This window comes from Grammomys surdaster, unplaced genomic scaffold (genome assembly GCF_004785775.1).
Source record: "Grammomys surdaster isolate TR1022 unplaced genomic scaffold, NIH_TR_1.0 215, whole genome shotgun sequence".
NCBI classification, from domain to species: domain Eukaryota; kingdom Metazoa; phylum Chordata; class Mammalia; order Rodentia; family Muridae; genus Grammomys; species Grammomys surdaster.
In genome coordinates this window covers 4067096-4094483 of record NW_021604660.1, presented here as the reverse complement: position 1 = coordinate 4094483, position 27388 = coordinate 4067096, and the positions used below count along the sequence as shown (strand labels likewise).

General features: G+C 36.8%; 1 protein-coding gene across 3 annotated transcripts in view; it reads right to left on the bottom strand.

The window, feature by feature from the left end:
* Positions 1-244: 244 nt before the first annotated feature.
* The window catches only part of Cep85l (centrosomal protein 85 like), a 112624-nt gene continuing 85480 nt past the window's right edge, over positions 245-27388 (bottom strand). For 2 of the 3 annotated variants that reach the window (XM_028772602.1, XM_028772601.1), the window contains 8 exons: positions 18235-18414; positions 16064-16216; positions 14165-14319; positions 11685-11802; positions 11193-11243; positions 7234-7341; positions 4700-4931; positions 245-1306 (listed from right to left, as the gene is read on the bottom strand). In XM_028772602.1, the coding sequence (XP_028628435.1) occupies positions 1143-1306; positions 4700-4931; positions 7234-7341; positions 11193-11243; positions 11685-11802; positions 14165-14319; positions 16064-16216; positions 18235-18414 (1161 nt within the window). In that variant the 3' untranslated portion in view covers positions 245-1142. The remainder of the gene's footprint in view (positions 1307-4699; positions 4932-7233; positions 7342-11192; positions 11244-11684; positions 11803-14164; positions 14320-16063; positions 16217-18234; positions 18415-27388) is intronic. The other variant, XM_028772603.1, reaches the window with a different exon arrangement.

The following is a 27388-nucleotide window of genomic DNA, read 5'->3' as shown; positions in this document are numbered from 1 at the left end:
TTGAGCTTAATAGTAGTACCCTGTGTTCCAGATGGACTAACCTAAGCAACTTCATACTTCATGAAAAACTGATTGTAATATAACAAATATAATAAAAGAAATTAAAATATCATTGAGATGTTTTGTTTTACGCTACTATTAATTCATATGCTTTCTCTTAAAGTAGTTTAACTCTAATTCAGGCATGACACTGTTCAAATGTAAATGCTGAAATGTGGATAAAAAGCAACTGTGCCAGAGTTAGTTGGCTGTTATCTTTCTTTATATAATAGTCATTGGAAGCCCCAGAGGGCTTACACATATATCATAAATAAAAATTGCAAATAGTAAGGGGAGGGCTGAAATTAATTGTGATTACTTAGGTTTTCTTATCTATAAATTCAATGCCAATGAAAACATCATCACATTAAAGTTTCATACTGCTAAGACAATCTATAACCACTCTGGAAAAAACAGCTGGTCTGTCTTCAGTGCCAACATCAAGCCAATTTCTCCATCATACACCTCAATACAGTCACTTTCTAACTTGTACATTTTAAAACCCATGGTACTGGATCTAGTGGGCCTGCCAATAAAAATTTTAAAATGTAATACATGCTTCTATACAAAATGAAGAATTAATAGTGTGTGCCTTTAGAAGCTTTGCTTTGACCTTTGAAATCCTATTATTTTGTGGATAAAGTCTATGCATATGCAAATGCACATGCATAGGCATGCACACACAAAGAGACAGACAGACAGACACACAGACAGACACACAGACACACAGACACACAGACAGACACACAGAGTGAGCAAGTGAGAGAATGAATGAGTACTCACATGTATATACACAAAATTATAGGAGTAAAAGAAGTCCTACACCTTTATCTGAAGGGTCCTGTTCACAGCTTGGTCCTACAATCAGTAGTTTGAAAATACAGGTTATTTTGTTTTTTCTTGCAGACTTTAGTAACGTGATTTGTTTGCCTGATTTGATCAGTCCCTTTAAAACTTCCTCCAGAAAGCATATGTGACAACAGCAAAGCTGAAGTGCACGGCGAGGAGCTTCATCTCTCCCTTGTGCATCCTAAAGAAAAAGAAAGGAGTCCGACACAGCAGCAGTTCACAATGGATCATTGTTGTTGTGGACCAACACTAGATCACTGGGTAACACAGTTGTCTCCCATGTCCTGAGCATAGCGGTCTGATATTGTAGTCCTCAATTCATCGATGTCCCTCCGTAACTGGCACACATCCGAGAGCTTTTTAGTGAGCGTTTCTGGGCTGTGGTCATTTTCAGTCTCTTCAGCTGAACAGTTCATTGCTGTGTAAAGAAAGCATGGAGAAGACATCTCACATTTTTGAAAAGACATTTTGAGATTCTCACCTTCATCACAGGAACATTATATTGTATAGTGAACACCAGCAAGGCTAGGTTCAAGTTATACATTATTTGATATTAAATAGATCCTATCCATAGGTCTTCAAATACCATTAGTTAAAATGTATTAAATTTATATAGCATACACAAACTTGGCAAGCTTGGTGGGTGGCGATGCTACCACAGTGTTAAGAATGTACCCTCAGAGCTCTTTCTGAGCTCCACTACACTACTTAATTTGTTTCAGCTGACAAAATGAAAAGTATTTGCATAGATAGAGAAAATGTCTTACATTTTATCATTACAAAAGGGGTTTTTATTGGCATGCAGATATTAGTTTCAAAATATATAGCCAAAGTATTAGGACCCTATAATCTCAGACAACTGAACCAAGTTTATCGAGAGTGACCTAATGTCTGAACAACAAGGGTGAGGCTCTAGTCAGCTGGCTTTTAATCTACTCTACCTTCTCCTTGTAAACATGTCCTAACAAAACAAACAAATTTTTAAAAAGCAAGAAAACTGAAATAAACTACTTCTACCTTCACTTATCTGGCATAGGAGCCAAATAACTGGGTTTTGTTTGTTTGTTTGTTTTATGTATGTGAGTACACTGTCACTCACTTTAGATACACCAGAAGAGTTTCAGATCCCTTAACAGATGCTTATGAGCCACCATGTGGTTGCTGGGAATTGAACTTGGGACCTCTGGAAGAGCAGCCCGCGCTCTTAACCACTGAGCCATCTCTAACTCCCCCCCCATAGCTAGTTTTTAAACACTAATGAACATTTGCCATGATCAAGGAGTGATGCTGCTGGATGGGGAGCTTGTGCTCAATGCCTTTCAGTTTCATAAACAACTGAGCACAGTGTATTTGTAGATGACTCACACAAGATCCAGTGGTACAGAAAAAGATCTACAGACATAACAGAAGAAATGGTTGGGACTACTTATTGGTAGTCCATGAAAGCAGAAAAAAAGCAGTCTGAGATACTTTAAGACTAGTATCCAGTGGTAAAACAATAGAACATGAATTACATGAGTCATAAGAAGTAAGGTACAGAGAGAGGTAGAATCCATTCTACAACAGGGATTATATTAGGAAAAATAACTTGTGGTTTAGACAAGAAACTGGCAAGAACTTGAAAAATGGGTGGGGGCTCTGGCCCTCTTGCTCTCACTCTGCCCTCTTGCCCCTTTGCCCTCTCTCCCTATTCCCCTCCTCCCTCTCCATGTGCTCATGGCTGGCCTCTCCTCCTCCTCCTCCTCCTCCTCCTCTTCTTCCTCCTCCTCCTCCTCTTCCTCCTCTTCCTCTTCCTTCTCCCTCTCCCCTCTCCCCTCTCCCTTCTCCCTCCCTCTCTCCCACCCTCTCCTCTGCCTTTCAGTCTCTACTACCCTCTCACCCTCTCAACTCCCCCCCCATGCCCTGAATAAACTCTATTCTACACTTTAAAAAAAGGTGGGTGGGGAAAGAAGATGACCAAGATGGGCAACAGAAAGACAGTCAAGTTCAGGGTATGGAAGCCTGAGTTAAGCCCGGTGTAACTGGCAGGAATAAACATCAGCACTAGTGGAGATCAGTTCTCACTGACTTGAGTGAGGGCCATCAACTGGGAACAGGGCACAGAGGAAAAGGCCAGTAGAGTACAGTGGTGCTACTTATGGCGAGGAACAGGGCTAATTGAGGTAGTGGGGGTCTACCTCAATCAGTCATACCAATTGTGTGTGTGTGTGTGTGTGTGTGTGTGTGAATATGAGAGAGAGAGAGAGAGAGAGAGAGAGAGAGAGAGAGAGAGAGAGAGAGAGAGAGATCAGTAGACAAAAGATACCTCTTAGGCAGAGTAAGATATACATATCTGTATGGAGGGAAGGTATGATAATAATAGAGAAAGATAAAACCAAGAATTCAGAGAGAATAGGAACTAAACATAGAAACACAAAGATCCACTGACTAATAGTTCTTGTGTACCCCAAAACGATTTTTTTGAGACAGGGTCTCATTATGTAGCTTTAGCTATCTTGTAACTCACTACATAGACCAGGCTGACCTTGAACTCACAGAGATCCTCCTTTTTCTACATCCTCTGTGCTGGAGTTGAAGGCCTATACCACCATGCCCAGCTTAAACACAATAAGAATGTTGCAGAAAAGTCCACAGAATACTGTGGATGAGCAGTCACAAAAGCAGATGTAGAACATGGAGAATGATGTCATAAAAACCAATAGGCCAGGAATTTTAAGAAAAGTAAGGCAGTTTGCCAATAGTTAGCAGAAAGAGTCATGAGATAGCAGTTCAAAAGAATTCATTGGTTCTTGACAAAGTAGAGGGTTGGACAAACTTTCACAAAGCAAATGTAAGGTAAGGATTCAGAGTCTGAACCCAAAAGTCTGAGCAGAGTACATACTGGGGAGGAGAGGTGGGGAAAGTGGTAAGAGTCTTCCATCTCTACTGTATTCATATTTGCATAGCTCTATTATATTAATATAAAGGTTAGTAAATGCTGTACAGAAATATAGATTGTAAAGTAACTCAAGTCTTTCATATGTGAACAACTTCTTACTCCAAGAGATCCATTCTAACCAAATGTCAGTATTCACCCGGCAAGCCTCTAAGATCCATGTCAAACACCAGCTACTCCATGAAGCCGTGGCAGCCCTTTCCACGTAGTCTTAGCCATTTTTATTCCACATGCTACCACTGTTCTTTGATCACGCTCAATTACACCACTTACTGCATTAATTCAGTCAATGTTTAATTATCTGCACTGATAGCACTTACCTTAGTACTCACACCACTGAGGGGGGTCTGGTGTTTACTGACTAATATTGACCAGAGTTGTTTACATGCGAACACTTAAGCATGTGAATAAACCTATATTTCATTTAACAAATGACAAGCTTCAAGGTATTAAGGAATTTATAGGGAAAAGGCAGCATACGTGTAGGAGAGAATCTAGCTCACATGAAATGGCTGGCACCCACATTCAGCCATAAGACACACAATGCTTACAAACGTACTCAATATTATCTTACAAATATTCTAGCAGTTGATACACAGCTGGCCACTCATCTGTGCAAATGTAATATAGAACCAACAGAAGGAATTGTCCCTTTTAGAAAAGTAAATGGAAAATCACTGCTAACTAGTGATTTCACAGACTCCATTTTGGAAACATGTCTAAGCTTCTGCAGCTATGTTCCTGCTGGCTTCCATAACTTTATATAATGAAGCAGTAAGGGGTAAACTTAAAACCAACTGAGTCTGAGACTTATAAAAAGGGCAGGAAGGTGTAATAACAAGCATGGAAAAGGCAGAGTCATCATCAGCCACTTACATCGGATTCCCAGTAACAATGAGAGGTTAGGCTCCTTGCCCTGAGCGCGTTGATTAAGAATACTACACAATGCTTTCAAGTCAAACAAACAATTAGACATTTCCTTGAACAGCTGATCAATCACAGTCAAATCAAAGAGAGGCCACTTAGAATGAACTGTCTGTGGCCTGGACGGCTCTGCTTCATGGCCCTGATCCAGTAAAGAGTATTTCTCTCCCATCTGTCTTTGGTTCTACAGTGGATAAAGAAAAAAAAATAAAAGCCAGTTGTGAGAACAGAGAAAGGGTATTAATAAGTCATACAGGTTAACATTTTTCTTGAAGTCTACAAACAAGTCTATTATCAAACATCATAGTATATTTACTTTAACCAAATTCAATTGCACACATTCAGTAGGGGAGAAAAAAAAAACATTGATCTGTATTTACAGGCTGACTCCTCTGTGCCATCAGATGCCCACAGTAAACAGAGGGAGTGATCACATGCAGGCAGACTCACAAGTGATGGCCTATGTGTGCATTCCCCACAATACAACACGTGCTTGGAATGAAAAGTACAAGGACACTTTCAACTTTAGTTTGTGATGTTAAGTAGCTGAAGTTATTTAATTATACTGGAACTATTTTTTCTCTGTTTATGGAAAAAAAAACCTTTTTCATACAGTATATTCTAATCACTTTTCCCCTCCTGAACTTCTCCTAGATTCTCTCCACCTCCCCTCCCCACCTACCCACCTTGATACCTCGTTTTTCTTTCTCTCCTTAAAAAACACAGAAAAAAAAAACCAAAAATCAAACAAGCAAAATACAAAAAAAAAAAACCCATACACATACCCCAAAACAAAATAAAGCAAAAACTCTCCCATAAAACAGAAACCAAAATTTACAAGCAAAGACCAGTAAGACAAAAATAAATAAATAAATAAATAAATAAATAAATAAATAAATAAATAAATGTTCAAATGATCCAAAATGGGACAAAAAGTTTACAAAAAAATTACTGAGTTTGTTTCATGTTGGTCAACTATTTATTTCTGGGCATGTGGTTAATACACCCAGAGACTCCACTGGCTGTAATTGGAACCATTTCTTTAATTTTTAAAAGTATATATGTGATGATATTCACAGGAATTAGATTTTATAATTTAATACACAAAGAAATATAACTATGACCTGAAGGGGAAAGAAACGGCATCATCTCAGAATGGATTGGAGCTGAAAACAGCAACACAGACTCATGACATACTACACTCAGTAAAAGCTATCCTCACCTCCAAGATCCTTTTCCCTCCTCACCCTGAAATATGCTACTGAAAAGTGAGCTTAACAGGGTTTCCAACTGGAGCTATATTTAAGAATAACCAAATAGACTGATGTGAAAAGAGAAAAGAATGCTTTTATATAAGAATTCTAGATAATAAAGGTAAAGAGAATGAAATAAATATATAAAAAAAAATAACGTGTTTAAATTATCTACTTAGTTTGTCAATGAACTTTGGTAGAAGCTAAATCCATCAAGGAAACAGATGCTGGCAACTGCATGTGCACCCGGCCCCACAGATCACCTGCTGTTTGTAGTGGCTATACCTGTATAGTAGAAAAGCAAGGCTGTCACCACTTTAACCTAAAGAGCTTAGTATTTGTATGCTACTTAGAGCAGGATAATCAACTACTGTATGCCAGCAATACAAAGTATTCATAGCAAAAATGACTGACATGAATAGCTTGTAGCTCTAATAATTAGTTTATTAGAAACTAAAGAGGGTAAAGGACAAATAGTACCGAATGGTACCATAAATGTATCATTAATGGACAAATCTAAAAGGTATAACAGTCTATGGGTCTACAAGAGTAATGAGCTTCTAGCTTCTTCAAAAGACAGTAACACAGGGTTAGAACACAAACTTGAATTTTTAAAGCAGAATAATGACATGCAATGTGTGGCTCTCAAAGTTAGGATAATGTCTTCCATAGCCTCTGCAAAAGTACTTGCAGAGTGGGAAAATATGAATACAGATTATCAAACATCAAGAAATCATTATTTTTATTGGACATGATAATAATATTATAAGAACGCACCCCCCACTTTAGGACACTCACTTGAGTACTCTAACACAGGTACCATATCTATAATATGTTCTAAACATGGGTCGAGTACTTCAGCTCATACTTATGAGAAGGTCTGACCTGCAGCAGCACCACAATCCCCCTGAGGACTTCCAGAGGACTTTGATTCTGTTCAATCTATGCTTTATTTGATCACTTTGGGACTCTGTGAATGTGTACAATTGACTTTACCTAGTTAAGTCATGAAAATTTTAATGTACGGGGAGGGAGCACAAGAAAAATAAAGGCTTGTCTTTTTGTAATAATTTTCTTGTGAATCTTAATAATCAATAAATGAATCTTAATAAATAATCAGTACATCAAAGTCAAGCCTCCAATTTGAACATTTTCTTTACCTAATGTACAAAGTAAGTATTGACTGTAAAGAGGTAGAGATCCGCCCTCCGGGCAGCTGTTGCTACTACTCACTTCAAGCAGTGCTTCTGCCAACCTCTGGAGGCCTCCTTCTTTCCTTCCTAACTCTTCCACAGTGCTCCGTGCAGTCAGTTTCTCTTTACAAAGTTTCCCTTGCATAGACTAAAACAACAACAGTGGCAAACCGTAAAGCGAGTACATTCACACATGAAGGCACAATCCGTCTAGCATATTCTTAGTGCTTAAGATCTTTTTACCTCCCTAGTCCCTTCTGTGATGAAATTGCCACTACATTAGATCCAAAGAATAGGAAGCAACGGCAAGAAGATTTTACTGTGTGTGAAACATATCAAATTGAGGTTTCTATCTAGTGCTATGCTATAATTTTTATTAATTGGTCTTTTATACATTAGGAGTGTGTTGGTAATAAAGCAACACTTTGTTACACTTTATGGCTTTTCACCATTAATGGCTGAACTCTGCTTTCTGTGTATACTGTCCTGAGCAGTGAATGTGACCTAAACTCAGGTCAGAGGAAATTCTGAAAGTTCATCTCCTCACTCTGTTTTAAAACTACATATCATTTAGATGAGCTAGAACTGTAACACACAAACACACACACACACTCACACACACCAAAAAAGTCCTGCATGTGACAAAGTAGCACAGAGACGCCTTAGGGATTCCCGAGTCATTCCAGCTCACTCCTGGTTTTCATCTTACACTCCAGGAAGAAGCTCTATACACTCCATACTTACTAGAGTTCCTAGGTGTTTCTAGCAACCGTCCCTTTGTGGTTAGAATCAATAAGTTTATGACTAGGGGCTATAGATCATTTTTTTCTACAAGTCAGTATTTATTCTTGACTAAAAATGCTTCAGTACGCTGACTAGCCAAACACCACACACCCACTGTGAATGTGACCACCGCTACTGTTTCTGCATGTGACGAGACTGTCACTGAGGCTGACACAAGTCTGAATGTGAAGCTGTTTTCTATAGGGCAGATATTTAACTTACTGTTTTTAAATGCCATTTGATAAAACGCTGAAAGGCTAATGACTTAAAAGTTAGGTAAAAATGAATCAAACCTTTTAACAAGTATATTTTCTTACAGAAACTTGTTTTAAATTCCCTCAAATGCACTGTATTGCATTTGGCAATACAATACCAAAGGAAAGCTCTCTGAATATATTTTTGACACTGCAATTGCTTTGTAACTTCATCTGACTGAATGATATATGGAGATTTATTATCTACTTGAAGATTTATGCTTCCTAGCCTGACAAGATTATTTATCTATAATCCAGAATTCCAATGAAATTTTCTTGATATGTAGCTTTATTAGAATCATAGAGAAAATTAACACAGATAAATACTTTAAAGCTCACACTTTAAAGCTCACATTTTAACAATAAAAGTTGAGCTCAATGGGATTATTTTCATAATTCTGTAATGCAATCCCATAAAAGCTTAGTGTTTTGCACTTTGATCAACTCAGAGCCATGTTGACTACAAATGACAACTACATCCTGGCTAATGTGTTTCCCTGTAAGACTGAAATTAAGACACTTGCAAAATAGGTTGCTTCTCTATCTGGAGAACTTGGAAGTATGTGGCAATCATGTCACAAGAAGGAAAACTGAATTTGAGAGGTAATATCATGCTCACATGTCATTCTGGCTAGGTATCAGGACGTTCCTTGGGAGAGTGGTCTCATAGACGTATTTCTGCCCACTTCCTGGTAATATTCTACCTACAGTGCTAATGCTGCTGGACAAGAGCACATCCCTAAAACAGCAATCACTTTAGTCTACACTATATGAAAACATGTACATGTAAGAGCTAAAGGTGAGTTAGTTGTGTTGTGGTGTCAACAGATTAAAGAAAAAAATTTGATTGTTAAGCACAGTTCAGGTAGTACCAACATCATGTTTACTTCCTGTTCAGTCATCCAACTGAAAAGAGTTGTTCTGGCATTGTACTAAATGTTCAAAAGAGCTTTTGTAATATTCACCAGTGTTTATTAATGCAAATGCACAGTATGTTTATTTGCACGCATGAATTAATAATACCAAATTATTAGTTATTTCTGTATGCAGACAACCTAGAAAATATAAAAGACACTTCAGCTAATTTATTCTATCAGGGATGAATAATATATGTTATTTCAAAAAGAATTTTCAAAGTATTTTTGAAATCTTGTGATTTTAAAAATGCATTTGCTTCATGGCTCCCTACTATGTATAAATGAATTAGTTGAAATAAATATTTGGCTGTTTGAAATGTCTGTGCTTCATTAGCTATGTCAAGGGTTAATAAAATTAAAGCACTGAATTGGGTTTTAAATATCAAAATCTTTCTTACATTCCAGACTTAATAGCAATAAGAGTCTTCTAAGTTCATAACCCACTGGAATTTATTATGAGCATTTTTATGCTGAAGAGAGGTTTTAAGTATATGTACTGTTTCTAGATAAGTCTAAAAATTCACAAATAACTCAAATGAAGGAAAGCCATATGTGTTTTAGTCAACAGACTCTACATAATCTGTAAACTCAGATTAAAAGAAGTCATTTGAAAGGAAAAACATACTAGCATTGCATGAACACACACAAGCACATGTGCGCACACATGCTTCCCTCTGGTTACCTTCATTAAAAGCTCTGCTCAAATGTTACCTCCTTTACAACAATGTCAAGACCACTCTTTGACGTGAAGCCCTCTTTGTCACTGCCCTCTAGCCTACCTATGTTTTAAATTAGTACTTTTCTAATAGAACAAGTAATACAACTTGATGTTTACTTTAATTTTCCAACCCACCCCATTAGACTGACTTGAGACTTGTTTTGATTATGAACAAAATTCAGGAACTGTCCATCATATAGATAAGGGCTGGCATGAAGATAAGTAATTGGCAAATAAGTAAAAGAATTAAAGACCTATTAGCTTCCAAATTTTTAAAGTGTGCATTATGTGTCTAGAGCTTTGAAAAGTTCTAACACACTAGATGAGGGACTATCCTCAAGAAACTCAGCAAAATGTAAAGACATAAACATATAACATGTTATCATTTAGTGATGCAGAAAGAGTAACAGTGTCATTAGGAGAGAAACTAAAAGGGGCACTTTCAATTGTACTTAAACGCTGGGGAGTATAGTTCCACACAGTATTAAATAATGCTCTGTAGAATTTTCACAGCTGAGGACATATTTGATAGATGGGCACAGGCATTTTAGGAAGCTCTCACATTTACTAAGACATCATGTATACATGTACAAGCATGGTATGCATACTCAGGATATGTAGAGAGACAAGCTATAAAATAGAATGTAGAATATCATACTTACAATTTATTGTTTAACTGATACGTAATAGATATATTTGACAAGTAATAGACACTACATTATTTCTGTAATTGAGCATCCCATAACTAGCACTATAATCACTCTAATACAACAGTAGTAAGGGGAAGCAGAGAGAGTGATATTAGAGATCTCAATAATAGTAGGAATTATCAGTATGAAACTGGGGAGAATACTACAGAATTCTGAAGAAAATCTGATGTAATAAACAAACATAAAATGAGCCATGTTGGGTTGTGAATGTTTCCAGATGAAGCTAGTATATAAAACTTAAATGGTTAATAGACTAACAATACTCCATCCTCTCTTATGATTAGATCTCTGGCAACCTAATCCAATGTGTTCTCCGTACCTGAGATAGACTACAGTCAAAGAGAGGCAGCAGCAAAGAAGAGAGAACAATGTGACCATCCCTTTGAAGAACTGGTTTACCAAGTAGAATTTTCTCTTATTAGTAAATTTTATTCTTTCATTATTCCATACATGCACTGTGAATTCTGCTAAGATTAATATTAAATAATTTATAATTTTATCTTAGGTACCAATAATATTATATTTTTATATAGATACATATATACTTTTAGGTGATACAGTCAGTGAGAGTAAATTAGCATGGAGATACATTGAAATATATAAAAGATGTTTCTTACCTGAATTTCTATAATCATTCTGTTAATTTCATCCTGCTGGCTCTCTATTATCTAAAACAACAAATAAATTAGACTGAATCTTTCCCATGACTTTACAAAAGCATCAATACTTCAAGAAAATTCAAAAGAAAATTAAAAGTTTACTTGTAAATGTCTTTATTCTACAGAAGCACTCTTAGTTAAATATCCTTTAAATTGCAAAATAACTTACATCACTGATAAATAAACTACAAACATTTTCTTGTAGTTCTTAATGACACTTTCCTTTGAGTCAGATTTTGAGTAACGTAAAGGAAAATATCTCCTGTTGTGGCTTTTACATTTAAATAATTTATAATTTATTAAGTTGCTATCTCCTTTCCAAATCTAAGCGAGCTAAATATTTTATAAGCTATTAAATATCACTAAAATTATAAACCACACAGAAAACCCTAAGATGCACACACCCGCCCCACAGGACAGACATGCTGGCTGCTCTCAGTGTCTACTCACCTTACTGGCTGTTGCATTCTGCTCTCTGAGATCATCATTTTCACTCTGAAGCTGTTTGGCATCTAACATGGGAAGGCGGATTCCATCTTCAAGGCATTTTTCTACTTTTTGCTGTAAGCTGTTTAGAAAAATCAACTTCATGAGTACTTTTAATTAATTAGATTTATATAAAAAATAAGCAGCTAGATATTTTACAGACATGAGAGGAGCAATCACTAGACAGAGGCTGGTCACGGTTTTAGAGATGGTGAACCTAAGTCAGAGTGTCGCTCTGTCTCACTGAAGTCCATCTTACAAAGCTCAGCTGTGTGCTCTAGCCTGGATCCTTCCTTCTTCTGTAGATGAACATTTCTTTAAACACTGGACCAGCAGAGTATCTCTTGTAAGATAGGGACATTAAGACTCTTGTCTTTACTCTGAGTGTAGCCAAAGTCTGGCTGTAGGGACTGTTGTTGCTAAGCCAGCAGAATTATTTTCCCTTCACCAATAACAATGTGGCTTTACCATGCTAACAACTAACCTTACTTAGGTTTTCCATGCTGTTATGACAAAGGATGCAACAAAAGGAAGCTCTTCTGATATACTAAAATTAAATACGTTTCCTCCAACACTGCCCCACTGAGTATATCAGCCACACTTAAGGGCAGACCCCATGCCCAGGGGTAGCTGGTAACACAAAACAAAGTCAATGGTGTTCATTTAAACTTTTTGTCTCATTTTGCTTTGTTTGGGTTTTTTTTTAATCTTATTGGTCTGTTGCTTGCCTCCCCCTTTGTGTGTGTGTGTGTGTCTGTGTGTGTGTGTTGGTTTTGTTTAGCTTGTTTGTTTTAAAGAGAGAGAGAAAGAACATTTTTTACAACAATAGAGACAGGCAGGTCCTGGAGCTCAAGGCTAGCTAGCCTAGCTCACGTGGCAACTTTCTTTCACGTGACCACTGAGAGATCCTGACTCAAACACCAGCGGGATGGATCCAGAGGAGTGATACTAGAAGCTGACCCCCAGCTGTCATATACACATACACTCACATGCACATATGAAATCTTTAAAGTTTAAAGAAGAGCCAGCAATAAGGAGGGACGTTATGTCCACGTTTTCTTTCATGCATACATGTTTGAATTATGTAGCAAGACCATTTCCAAAAGTAGGAAAGCTCTTGAACAGCAGAATTACTTAAACTTTCATTTCCAATGAAAAGCTTTTATTTCTAATTTATCAATTTCTTAATTAAAAAGTAAAAAGATTAGAAGCATTATATAAAATGTATTGATATGATTCATAGTCACATAGATATCTGAAATATCCTTTGAAATACAGGAACTATCTTAGAGCCAAGGAATCCTCAATACCATTCCTTCCCTTCAACATTAAGTGATGCCACTGTCAATATAAATACTGAAGAGTTAAAAATAGCCTTGAAAAGCAAGAGTAATTTTCTAAGATATTATCTCTGTCAGCCTCAAGATAGAGTTTAAAATGGAAAATGTTTTCTGGAATACATTATACTAATCTTCACAAATGAAGTGTATGTGGCTCAGTGTTCTAACAAAAGAGAACATAGAAAATGACACAAATCTGAAAAAGCAAACAGTGGGACAATGGCATTTAGTTATCTTCCAGGGTTGCTATGATGGTTTCAAGCTCCACATTTTTAAGCTTCCTTGGTCACAGTGGCCTACAAACAAAACTCAGGCACTGTTTTTATTTTTATCAACAAAGATAATGTGTGAATTAGTGAAGATCAGGAAGTTTTCTAAAGACTAAAGTTGGTATGAGACAAATTTATAAAAAATTAAAGTGCAAAAAAATATGAGAAAATGTAAACTCAAAACTGTGACAGTTTTGGGAATTCACATCAGAACAGAAATCAGAGTTTACTGCACTGAAATCTAAGAGAAAATAGTAAAACTAAACATATTTCAGATAAAAAAATAACAGTAAACAGTATTCCTATGAACATAGTAAGCTTCTAACTAATATATTTATGAAGACTAGATTTCTTGCACTTAGTTTTTGCTGTCTTGTTATTTTACTCTTGAGGGCAGTTAGATCTATTCATGGCTAATAACAATAAGGTTCAAAAGTAATAGAAAAAGAATACAAACTTATGCATGTAACAGTTTTCTAGATTTAAAATAAAGTTCGAGCACAGTGTGAGTAGTTACAACGTTCCTCACTGTGCAACCCCTTTGGCACTCTCTGAGGGAACACTGGTACTTAGCAGTTTGCAGTGGCATTTTCAGGCCACACTTGTGGAACTGACTTGTTTGCTCATTCCTTTGCTATTTTCACCTAAGATTGTTGGCAAGATGCTGGCCCCGTGCTTCAAAATACTGAATTAAAACTGAACCAATCAATTTCAGTTCCAAGCAGCACACTTCCAAGAAAAGCACGCTAACAACAGTAGTACCATTTAAGTAGAACACACTTGTGATTGATTACTCTGGCACCTTACAGACCCTGAAGACAGGAGGCCTCCTTACCTCTGAACAGAAGTTACTAGCTCCTTTTCCTTCTTCTTCTGGCACAGCAGCTGTACTTCTTTATCTTGACATTGCTTCTTAATCTCCTCAAGCTTCTTCTCTGTGTCTATCAAAGTCTCCTGCAAATTCTTGTTTTTTTCTTCAAGAACTTGAAGCTAAGGAAACATGTTTACAGTTTATATATGATGTGTGGAGTACTAAATATACAGCCATTAAAATAATTTTTATTCTCCAGGTTAAACAGATTTTTTGTTTGTAATCTATTATGTGAATATGTCAGGAGAATGGAACTATGGGGAAGAAGACTGGAAACACTTTCTATAACATAGAAAGGTTCATAAATTTTTAAAACCTTATTTTTATAAGGGGAGGTCAAACGTAAAAAACGTAAAATTTAACATCATAACATCACCATGTCTGCATGTATAACTCTTTAGTATTAAGTCTATCCAGACTGTTATTTTGACAATTCTAGAACTAACCAAACATCCCTGTACCATTAAGTCTATCCAGACTGTTATTAAGTCTATCCAGACTGTTATTTTGACAATTCTAGAACTAACCAAACATCCCTGTACCTATTACATTTCTTTCCAATCACTGTTCACCCCATCCCATGGCATCCTCTTCCACTACTTTCTGTGTCTTGGGAGGTTAACTGCCTTTGCATCTCATGTAACATAATCATACAATGTTGCCTGTTCATGGCTGGCTTATTTTACTCTACTTATTTTACTATAAAATGTTGTCCAGGTTTATTCAAGCTGAATAATGTATCACAATTTCCTTCCTTTTTAAGACCCAATAATATTCTATGTATGTACTATCTATTGTGTATCTATTTATCCCCTTGCAGGCACCTCATTGGTTCTGTTTTCTGACTATTGTGAATAACACTGCTATAAGCTGGCTCCGGGAGCAGCATGACTCTTTGTAGTGGGTTTCTTAATGGATGCTAGGTGTTATGATCTCACATGCTTTGTTTATTTACTGCTGACTCGTCCTGCTCACGTAATCTCCTATGGCCCCTAAGTGCCTCCTTTTATATAATCTCACTTACACTTTTATAATTCAGAAAATCAAAACAAAATGAAGAATCTCTGATACAAACATCCTAAAATTATATAAATAATTCTCAGCTGCGGATGATTTTTACCCCCATGAGGAATGGACCAAATGTCCACTGTCATTTTCTTTAGGAGAGGGAAGCAGTACTGTGATCCCCTGGAAGGCAGAGGCCATAGTGGCTGATTACAAGGACTAGACACCCTGCAGTGCACACATCCTGCAGTGGACAAGGCACACTGTACAGAACAGCTTCTGCTCCCCAGATGTTGTCTGTGCCAAGGTTGGAAATCCATGGACTGAAATAATTGAACTGAATTTATGTTTCAAAAGTCTTCACCAGAACTGGGAAGAGACTTTTAATGAGTTATTAAGAAAGGAAAATAGAAGCCAGAGGAGGGAACACACACTATATATCAGAATATATTAAAATTACAGTAAGATTAAGGACAGTGAGAAAAATAAAACATCTATAAAGATACTCAAAAGTCTTGAAGAACCTTCAATCCCAGAGTACACTGGAGAAAAACAAAACTAGAGTGACTCTGATGTCTGGAACGAGAAAAGGTAGAACAGAACCAACTTTCCAAAGCTGTCATTTGACCTCCATACACGTCACAGATGCACACAATAAATAAAAAATAAAGTTTAAAAATGGAACCCTAAAACAGGTACCACATAGGATTATTACAAAGGTATATTATTAAAAGGTTTATCTTTCTATAAACAGTTTTAGAATCAATTTGAATCTTAAGAGCAGGATGGAATTTCCAAGTAGCTAGATCTCTAAAACATCTTTGAAGCATGTCAAAGGTGCATGTTTGGCCATACTACCTGTAGACTCTGACTCTGTACGTCATCTAGAGTTGGAAGATCTGCCAGGTACTTTTCCAAGGTCTCAATTCGTCTCTGCTTCTCTTTGTTTTGCTCAGCTTCTTTCTGGCATTTCTTTTTGAGGCTGCTGATGTATCTATCTCTGGTTTTCAACTAAAGAAAAACATGAATCCTCAGTTGTTTTGAGTTACTAAAAATTACAAAATCAATGCTTCCTTCTCAGGTATCAGTGAATTGATCAATGTGTCTCAGGTTACAGTAAAGATCAACTGCATTCAGATCTGCTTTAATCCATTCTAAGATTCTTTTTCTTCTCAAAACTTTTATATATCTTTATTAAGAAGGATATTTGTTTGCTTTTATAAATGATGATATTTTAAAAATTCTACAAAGACAGGTGGCAGTAATGATATAATTTTTATTGTTTATAAATATACAAATATGGGTGAGGCTATTCATCTTTTTATGACTTAATATTATGCTCATTTAAAACTACAATCTTGTATTTTAAGATACAAGTCTGTATCTTAAAAGGTTATTAGGTATCCAAAACAGCATAGAAACAAAGCTACAAATATTTTTTAAATCACCAATGCAAATATTCATCTCGAGAGGACAAATTCTAATTTGTAATTTTTCAAAACACTATTAAAATACTGTTTATGAAATAAGAAAGCAAAATGGATCCATTATTTTGTTACTAAAAACTAGCAAAAAGCAAAGGAAAACTTACCAAGTATTTAAGAACCAATAAGGGGCTAAAAAGGCAACTTACATGCTCAAAGCAATCTTTATATTGTACGTTGTATATATACAATTTTTATATTGTATCATAAGTGAGTTTGCACCGTGTGTAAAGTTAACACCTACTATAGCAGTAGAGTTGGCATTCCCAGTAAACCCCAGTCTGTTCAGGTTTAACTTCAGATTTTATGTTCTCATTGGACTCTACTGACTTTAAATTATACATCTTGTATTCACAACACACTTTCATAAGTAAGACCAGTTGAAAACAAACAACCAGTAAATAAACAGGCTAATGAAATGAGTGGGTTATTTTCAAAAGATGAAGTATAAAGGGATAATAAATATATGACAACAACGTGTTCATCACTCTTAGCATATAAGGGATATGCAAATGAAAACTGAGACTAGACTTCACTGCTTAGAACAGCTCTCATAAAGAAAACATGAGAAACATACTGACATGGATGAGGGAGAAGGGGAGGAAATGTAAATTAGGCCAGACATTATGAAAATCAGTACAGCAGTCATTCATAAAACCAAAAATGAAATTATAATATGACCCAGCCTATACTGCTCCTGAGCATATACTTGAAAGACTCTTACGTCAACACACTGCAATACCTCCAAGGCTGTGTTTATTACAGCATTATTCAAAATAGACAGCCTATAGAATCATCATAGGTGTCCACTAGCAGATGAACAGATGAAGGTAATATGATGTTTTAATACATACATACATATCACAGATATCTCTGTCTCTCTGTCTCTATCTCTCTTGCTCGTGTGTTTGTGTTTATTTATTTATTATTTATTATTATTTATTATTGTATTTATTTGTGTGTTTGTGTGTGTGTGTGTGTGTGTGTGTGTGTGTGTAATGAAGTTTAATTCAGCCAAAACGAATGAGGTTATATCATTTGAAGAAACATGAATACAAATGGAGATATTCTGTTAAGTAAAATAAGCCAGATGCATAAAGATAAATACTGAGTATTTTCTCTCATTTGTGGATCACAGATATTTTGTAGATACACAAAACCACATATAAATGACATAAAATCTACTTAGTCATAATAAGGGGCTTCAACTTAATAACTTAAGGCAATGGTCTTTTGAAAAAATAACCTTCACTTCATTTCCCTATACTTTATTTAAGACCAAGAAACAAGGAAATACAATAAGGAAAAGGAAGAGTCACTGGTGTGGGCAATTGGCTTTAGGAAGTTTCAGTACTAGTTAGAAAGGCACAATAGAGACTTTATTCCTCAACTAGATGCTTAAATCTGTGCTGCTAGCACATATTTCTTGAAAGCTGGTGCATATAGCATTTTACTATAATAAAATTTGCCTGAAACAGGGCAAATGATAAACATCCTTTTCGATGAAAGCAATTGATCCACCACAATAGTTTACAAAATCCTCACCTTTTCTTCTAATTTCTTCTTTTCTTCACTAAATTGGCTTATTCTTTGTTTGAGAAACTCATTGAGCTGCAAAACTTCTTTCTCGGTAGATGCTAGCTTTTGCTCAAGTTCTTCTTGGTGGGGATGGGACAATGGTTGCTCTGTAAATGGAGTCTGGCCTGAACTGCTCTCATATTGAGGCTATTGAGGGGGGAAAAAACAGTATATAAGTCTTCAGTTTACAAAGCAGAAAGGGGTTACAGTGCAATCAACACTGTTAAGCTTTAAAAGCAGACTGGCCTCCTGTTATACTCTTGGCCTTCTGCTTCCTAGATACAGACCAGGATTAAAGGACATAAGTATCTGTAAGTCTTGGTTTATTCATCTATGAAATACAAATAATAAAGCCACTTTACAATGTTTACTGAACAAAAAGTATGCAAGCTTCTAGCAAACAGCAAAAATTCAATAAAAAAGGCAGCTACTATTTGGCTTAAAAGCATACTTAAAAACAAACATAATATATTACACACCTTCATCCTATACAAGTAAAACTTATAGGGAAATAATTAAACACAAAAAAGTGGAGTGTGGTAGTAAATTCTCATAATTCCAACACTGAAAATGAAGGACAGAGGGTTAGAAGATCTAATCCAGAGTGAACTATATATAGTTAAGGCCCTGTCTCAAAAAATGCATGAATAAATATTTTCTTCATAAGTAATCATTCAACTGCTTAAACTCAATAAGCATTAATATACTGGCTCAATAACTAAGATTCATAAAGTCAAGGGTTTTGTCCATGGCAGGGTGGTGATCATATACTTGTCTAAGATCATGCCTGGCACCATACAAGTGCTCAAAACAATAATAGAATAAAAAAATATGGTTTCTTCCATTTAGAAAGGTTTGATGCAAACTCTTCTATAGAAAAAGGTGATTCCCCCTTGGGTTAAAATCCGGAAGGGATGGACCGGAAAATACATATATTCCTTTAGATGAATCAAACTGAAAGCATTAAATTAACAAAGAATCTGCTATTAATTCAACATATATTTACAAAGTATACCCCTTGTAGGTCAAGATTTTAAAGGTTACAGAAAAAATTTTTAAAAAACACAATTGAGACTAAAATACTAAGGTGGTGGCAGATGCAGCAGCAAGGGAAAGGTAGTATACAGAAGTGACTTTGAACAAGGTCTTAAGGCGCTACGGTTTTGCTAAAAGGTAGGCATTCATTCAATTTGCTGTGAGCAGGAATACTCTGCATACTCTGGCACTAGCCTTTATGAATTCAAATTTTAACGGAAAAGCCCTTAGACAACTATAGCACAGGAAACAATATAATGAGGTGGCCAAATAAAGGTCACATCAAGTACAAAGTACTGAGGAAGAGGGAAATGAAGATAACATTTGGAAAATGAATAATAACTGTGCTTTAGTAGGATAGTGGCTTTTGAGACATTTCTTTAAAAATAGGTGAATTCTGCTGTGTTGATTATTTTTGTTTTGGGGGGGTTGGGGTTTTTTTGTTTTGTTTTTTGTGAACTTGACATAGACCTACACATATTTAGCAATAGGGCATCTTAATTGGGAAAATGACTCCATAAAATTAGCCCATAGACAAGTCTGCAGGGACTGTCTTGATTAATGATTGATTGGAGGGGTCCAGCTTACTGTAGGCATTGACATTCATATGGAGGTGGTCCTGGGGGTAAATAAGAAAGCAAACTGACTGAGTTTCCTCTCCCCAGTGTTAGGCATTTTGACTAAGGTCACCTTCAATGAGTCCTGAGAGTGCCATACCTGTGGGGTATCTGGTTCTCTCTAGAGGGTCCCCCTACCTGCCACCCCCTACCTCGAAGCTGCTTATCTCCATTCATTCTCTTAGCCCTCTGGGCTTCTCTCCTGCCCTCCCCCATATCTGATCTTGGTCCCCTTTTCCCCTCCCCCTCCCTTCTCCCACCCAGGTCCTTCCTTCCCTCTGCCTCCTTCCCCTTCTAAGTGGAATTAAGCATCCTCACTTGGGCCTTTCTAGTTGTTACACTTCTTATAGTCTGTGGGTTGTATCCTAGGTATTCTGTACTTCTTGGCTAATACCCACTAATCAGCAGGAGATAGGACCCAGTGAGGGGAGGGGGTGGAATGGCTAGAATGTAAATAAATAAACTCTTAAAAAGAAAGCAAACCGAGCAACCCCGGAGATAAAAGGAAGCAAGCAGCCTTGCTCCAAGGCTTCTGCTTCAGCTCCTGTCTCAAGGCCCCTGTCTTGAGTTCCTGCCCTGACACTTTCCTCTTGAAGTGCTGTGGGCCATGGTCTTTTAACACAGCAATAAAAGCCCTAAGACATCTGCCAAGAACAAAGAAAGACATCCTGGAAGAAATATTAAAGCAAAGGCAGAGCATACACTCAGAGTGTGATAGGTTACACGAGAGAAATAAAAAGAAAACTGAAAACACATTTGGGGACATTACAAAAGAACTCCCAATACTGAGGTGAATCTCAATTTCTAAGAAATAATAACACAAAAATAGTTTTGGATAAATAAATCAGTTTTTTCAGGTTTTATAAATCTCTGTATTCTCTACATTTAGGTGGGTGCCTAGTTTTGGTGACAGGAAAAGAAAGAACAGTCGTAGTTTCATTCTGTTACTAGATAAGCCACTCTGACCAAAAGCAAATTGGGAAGGAAAGAATTTATTTGTCTAATGCTTCCAGGTCAGAATCCATCATCAAGGGAAATCAAGGCAGGAATCCAAGACAGGAAACTGAGGCAGGAAACTGCTTGCTGGCACTCTCTCTGGCTCAGTATAAGGGTCATGCTTAACTAGATTTCATACATAATTCAGAACCATCTGCCTAGGGATAGTGCAGTTCACAATATTCTACTTTAATAAGCAAGACAACACTGCACAGGCAGGGCCACAAAAATCTGAGCTAGGCAATTCCTCAATCAAGACTTTCCTCTTGCCTTCCCATCTGGGACCGAGCACTGAACAGATTCCAAGTGGCAGCTCTGCACCGAATCTCACAAAACCCAGAGGAAGTCGGCCTCCCAGGAGCTCTAACCTGGGCAGTATCTTAGGTAATGAGACAGCAACACCTGCCCCAAACAGGGAGTAATGGGGACTCACTGGGACCCAGGAATTCACTCCTGGCCCGGAGCACTGGTTCCTTCTGATCTGGGCCTGGGCACTGAGCTGATCTTGGGCCCCAGCTCTAACCCCAGTAGTAACACCTACCCCACACAGCTATGAAAGAATCAAGATAATAGGAAAGACAGGCTCCAGTCAGAGATAGGGCAGGTAGCACTAAGGAGATCCAGATGGTGAAAGGCAAGCACAATATCATAAGCATCAGCAACCCAGGGCACTTGGCATCATCAGAAAATTAGTTCTCCCACACTACAAAGTCCTGAATTCCCCATATCACCAGGAAAGCAAGATTCAGATTTAAAATCACTTCTAATGATGATGATAGAGGACTTTAAGAAGGACATAAATAACACTCTCAAAGAATTTGAGGCGAACACAGGTAAACAGGTAGAAGCCCTTAAAGAGGAAACACTAAAATCCCTTAAAGAATTACAAAAGAACACAACCAAACAGGTGTAGGAATTGAACAAAACCATCCAGAACATAAAATATGGAAGTAGAAACAATAAAGAAATCACAAAGGGAGACTACCCTGGAGATAGAAAACCTAGGAAAGAAATCAGGAGTCATAGATGCAAGCATCACCAACAGAATACAAGAGATAGAAGAGAGAATCTCAGGTGCAGAAGATACCATAGAAAATATTGACACAACTGTCAAAGAAAACACAAAATGCAAAAAGTTCTTAACACAAAACATCCAGGAAATCCAGGACACAATGAGAAGACCAAACCTAAGAATAATAGGTATAGATGAGAGTGAAGATTCCCAACCTAAAGGGCCAATAAATATCTTCAACAAAATTATAGAAGAAAATTTCCCTAACCTAAAGAACAAGATGCCCATAAACATACAAGAAGCCTACAGAACGCCAAATAGACTAGACCAGAAAAGAAATACCTCCCGTCACATAATAATCAAAACACCAAATGCACAAAACATATAAAGAATATTAAATGCAGTTAGGGAAAAAGATCAAGTAACATATAAAGGCAGACCTATCAGAATAACACCAAACTTCTCACCAGATACTATAAAAGCAAGAAGATCCTGGACAAATGTTATACAGACCCTAAGAGAACACAAATGCCAGCCCAGGCTACTATACCCAGCAAAATTTTCAATTACCATAGATGGAGAAACAAGATATTCCACGATGAAACCAAATTTACACAATATCTTTCCACAAACCCAGCATTACAAAGGATAATAGCAGGAAAGCTCCAATACAAGGAGGGAAATTATACCCTAGAAAGAGTAAGAAAGTAATCCTCTTCCAACAAATCCAAAAGAAGATAGCCACATAAAGATAATTCCACCTCTAATAACAAAAAATAACAGGAAGCAACAATCACTGTTCTTTAATTTCTCTTAACATCAATGGACTCAATTATCCCCCCCCTCCAAAAAAAAAACATAAGCTAACGGACTGGATACATAAACAGGACCCAGCATTTTGCTGCATACAGGAAACCCACCTCAGTGACAAAGTCAGACATTACCTTAGAGTAAAAGGCTGGAAAACAATTTTTCAAGCAAATAGTCCTAAGAAACAAGTTGGAGTAGCCATTCTAAAACCTCCAGCCCGAGAACACAAAGGGAGGGACTCATGGCTCCAGCTGTATAGGTAGTTGAGGGTGGCCTTGTCAGGCATCAGTGGAAGGGCCTTGGTGCCTGAAAGTTTGGATTCCCTAGTGTTGGGGAATTCGAGAGCAGGGAGGCAGGAATGAGAGGATGGTGGGAGCACACTCTCATAGAAACTCCCAGAATTATATGGATTAGACATGACAGAGGCAGGCCACCAGAAGACTAGATTCAAGAATTCAAACAAAAAATTATCTTGATACTAAAATTTGTTTTGAGAATTGTATACTGCAGAATACATAGCCTTGGTGTATCTACTCATCAAGCAAACTGAGCAGACCTGCTCAAACCTCTGATATCCTGGACTAACAGCTGAATGCAGTGAAGACACAGATGTCAGAGGCTTATCAATTTACACTTCCCCCTGCCCCTCTTCTAATATCTCAACGCCCATAACCAGCTTGAAGAAGTTAATGAAGAGTCGGCGCCCCTATTCCCTGGGCTTGGGGACTGAGGTAGTTAATATTGGGGCTGTATTTCTAGGGAAAAGTAGTAGTTTTGTTGGAACATGGAGGAATAGCATTTATTGCATAGCCATAACCTACTGGTAGAAATCTGTATAACTGTTATTAAGCTGAAGTTATAATTTCTTAAATGGTACAAAATTTACTTTGATTTCAAATTTAAGGTTTTCATTGGTACAAGTTTCTTATTGATATAAAAGTGAGATTAATATTGTTACTCTCATAGGCATTGTGCCTATATAACACATTTAGGAATATAAGGCTTAAACCCAGTCCTTCTTTAACTTTTTTAACTGATTTGAGATGGTTAGCCTGTGAGTTAAGGGCCTATAGCAAATTCATGGCTCTGAGTTTATTGTTAGGGTGTTTTCTATATTTTATTTAGAAATAGCTGAGAGGAGTTAACAGACAACAGTCCAGATTGCCTTGCATGGATAGTTGGTTTTCAAAATGTCAGAAGTCCACAGAATTGATGTTACAAACATTTCTGCATTAAGGTTCATTTTGATTAGAGACATGTCTGCTCCTGACAGCTTCCTGTCTTAGATTATAAGAAGAAATTGAGCATCTTTGGAGTTACTCCAGTTGTGGTGAGACAGCCACTAGGCAAGAATTGCCTCTTTTCATCTACAAGACCAATTACTGTCCAGAAAAGGACACACTTGCAGAATAGTCGACTGATTATATCTGCCAAGACAGAGTAATCAGCCCTTAATAATTCTGCATTACTAGGTCTGTCAAATGATCCTGGCCCAGAAGGCTGAAGATTGGATGCTCCAACATTTTTGCAGTATAGGGACTGTCCAGATGTTCAGCGGTCTCTATAAATTGGCTAAGATTTAGAAGCTATGCTTTGTGTTTCCCATAATTTCAGTTAATTCAGTCATTCTGGATTTCTGAAGTGGTTGAAGACTTATAGTCTCATAGCCAATCCCAGCTATTTATTTTGAGAGAAAAGATTTGAAAGGATAGTTTTCAGCTGACATTCATTCTAAAGCCAAGAAAAAAGTCAGGTTCAGAACTAAGTCTTTTAGTTAGCAGAGATGACAGAGGTTCTGTTTAGTCAAAAAAATGATGGACTGGGTATTAGGTCTATCTTGTACTTTACTGATACAAATTGGTATAGTTATGCTCTAATTGTACTTTGAGAGAAAAGTTTTTTTTTATTTTAACAGGAAGGGTGATACGTAGGAGGAGATAAGGTCGGAAGAGTAAAGAAAGGAAGAGGAAGGAGAGGAGGAGAAGGAGAGGCGGAGACAGGAGGAGAGAAAGAGAGAGAAAGAGAGAGAGAGGGAGAGAGAGAGAGAGAGAGAGAGAAAGAGAGAGAGAGGTTCATGTGTCTCCGTCAGTCAAAGGTAGTTGGTATATCTAGGTTGAGTATTGGGTTACACTTCTGATTGTCTGAGCATCTTGTTATTGAGCATTACCAAACTTATAAAGCCTTTGATTAACATTTTTTTAAAAAGTTACTAATAAAAAAAGGTTAAAACAATTTTAAAAATTAAAAAAAAAACCAGACTTTCCTCTCAGATTACTCTAGGCCTCATCAAGTGTATAATTAAGGCTAACAAGACAAAGAGGCAAAAGAACAAGAGGGTGCTAAAACAAGGCCTGGGAATGTAGCTGTCATTATTTACTAAATACGTATATAACACTCGTATTAACAAGGCTATTGACACTGGACTTAAGAGCAGTTACAAATGTGTACACAAGGTCTAGGGCAAACACTAAAGAAGCACTATTGAAGCCGGGTGGTGGTGGCACATGCCTTTAATCCCAGCACTTGGGAGGTAGAGGCAGGTGGATTTCTGAGTTCGAGGCCAGCCTGGTCTACAGAGTGAGTTCCAGGACAGCCAGGGCTACACAGAGAAACCCTGTCTCGAAAAAAAAAAACAAAACAAAAACAAACAAAAAGAAGCACTATTGAAATGAAATGAAAATATTCACATAAAATGTTTAATTAAAATGACAGGAGAGAAAAGCTGTGTTACACCAAAACAGAGTAACACAGAACAATAGAAAATATTTACACACATGGTAGCTTATTAAATAAACCATACCATGATCACTATAAACATCCCTGGTTTAAATGCACCAACTTAAGGACAAAGATTGACAGAATATTATCAGTGTGTCTTATATGGGAAACACTTATCAAACAATACAAAACAGTCCTAACAGCATACAAGTGTACCAAAATACTTGGGGTTGAGTGAGGAAATACATAAATCCACTGTAGTCACTGCAGGCACTCAGGCTCATCAGGGATGGTCAGCCACAGAAGGCAAATGTCAATGAAGACATCCTTGCTTGCAGCCCATCAAACAGCTAGATGACTGACATCCATAAATTACTCATTCCTGAATACACACCTCTCAAGTTCTTCGAAAAAGTTACCAGGAAATCAGCATTCTGGTTCATAAATCACACCCCAAAAGCTGAAAACTCATCAAAATACCTGCCATCTGAACACAGGTAAGTTGCACTAGAAATCACACACACACACACACACACACACACACACACACACACACACAATTGAGACATTCTAAAATAAAGCAGTGATCAATAATATATGACTTAAAGAGGAATTCTCAAGGGAAACACAAAAAGTCTCAGCTAAAGTACAACTGAACATTTGTGAAAAAAATTGTGTGATAAAGGGGTACTCAGAGGAAATTATACCACTGAATATAAATAAGAAAGATGTAAAATTAATCAACTAAGTCTCCAATTATAGTAAGCTAGAAAAAGTAGAGAAAGTTAAATCCAAAGTGAAAACGGAAAAGTAGAACAAAAAAAATCAATGAAATTAAAAATAGGAGATACAGACAATTCAAATCAGTAATTCTTGAGGTAGGCCAGAAGAAGACAATGAAAGGAGACAGAAATGACTAATGTCAGATACAAAAGAAGGAACATAACTCCAGATGCCATAGAGCTCCTCCACTCCCTGAGACCCTCATCAACTCCGTGAAATGGAACACTATCAGAACTCACATACAAAAGAAACTTGGAGTCCTTTAATACATTAGTAAAGAAGTTCATTAAATAAGTAATTAGTAACACTCTAAAACAGAAACCATCTGGCCCTAAACTAACCCATAAATGGACCACACAAAATTACTATAAAAATCTTTAAAAAAATAGATAAAGCACATAGGAAAGGAAAGTGATAGAGAAGCTGGGGGCATGAGTCTAGATCATACAGGATGGGGGTAACCACAAAACAAATCATTGATAAGCTGGCTTAGAGAGCCATCTACTGGCCTCAAACACTATTCAGATTGATACCTTAAAACAAAACAAAACAAAACAAAACAAAGCAATCCCACGCTTTTGTTAATATAATTAGTGCAATAATTGTATAATACCAGAAGAATATTTATTCAGGATGAAGTTATAATGAAATGTTGGATGGTTCTACTAAAAATACTTTTTTCAATGCAAATTCCACTAGTTCTTTAGCACAATACTTTTGCATAGCTATACTGTCAATCTCAGGATTATCCCACAGGGACCTGCTGTTTGTAACTGAAACCAAAGTAGATTACACAGTAATAAAATATTGTGATCTATGTGGAATCAAAGTTTAAAAAAGAAAGCTAGATCACTATGTTAATGACTGTAACTTGCATAAGCCTGTAGCTACTTGGTTTTTAGCATTTTCTGATTTCAATGTCTAATTAGCTTAATTTTTTACAAATACATGAAGAAAATATCCACTTCAAATGAGTTTTGACATCTAGGAATAGAGACCTTAACAAAAAAAATAAAAAATTATTCCACAATAAAAAGCATGTTATGTCCCAACAATGTTCATTTGTCACTTTTTAATCCCAATAAAAAGATCAACAGTATTTTTCTTTTGGAAAAAAAAAATGGGCAATTCCTATAGAAAAATATGGAAA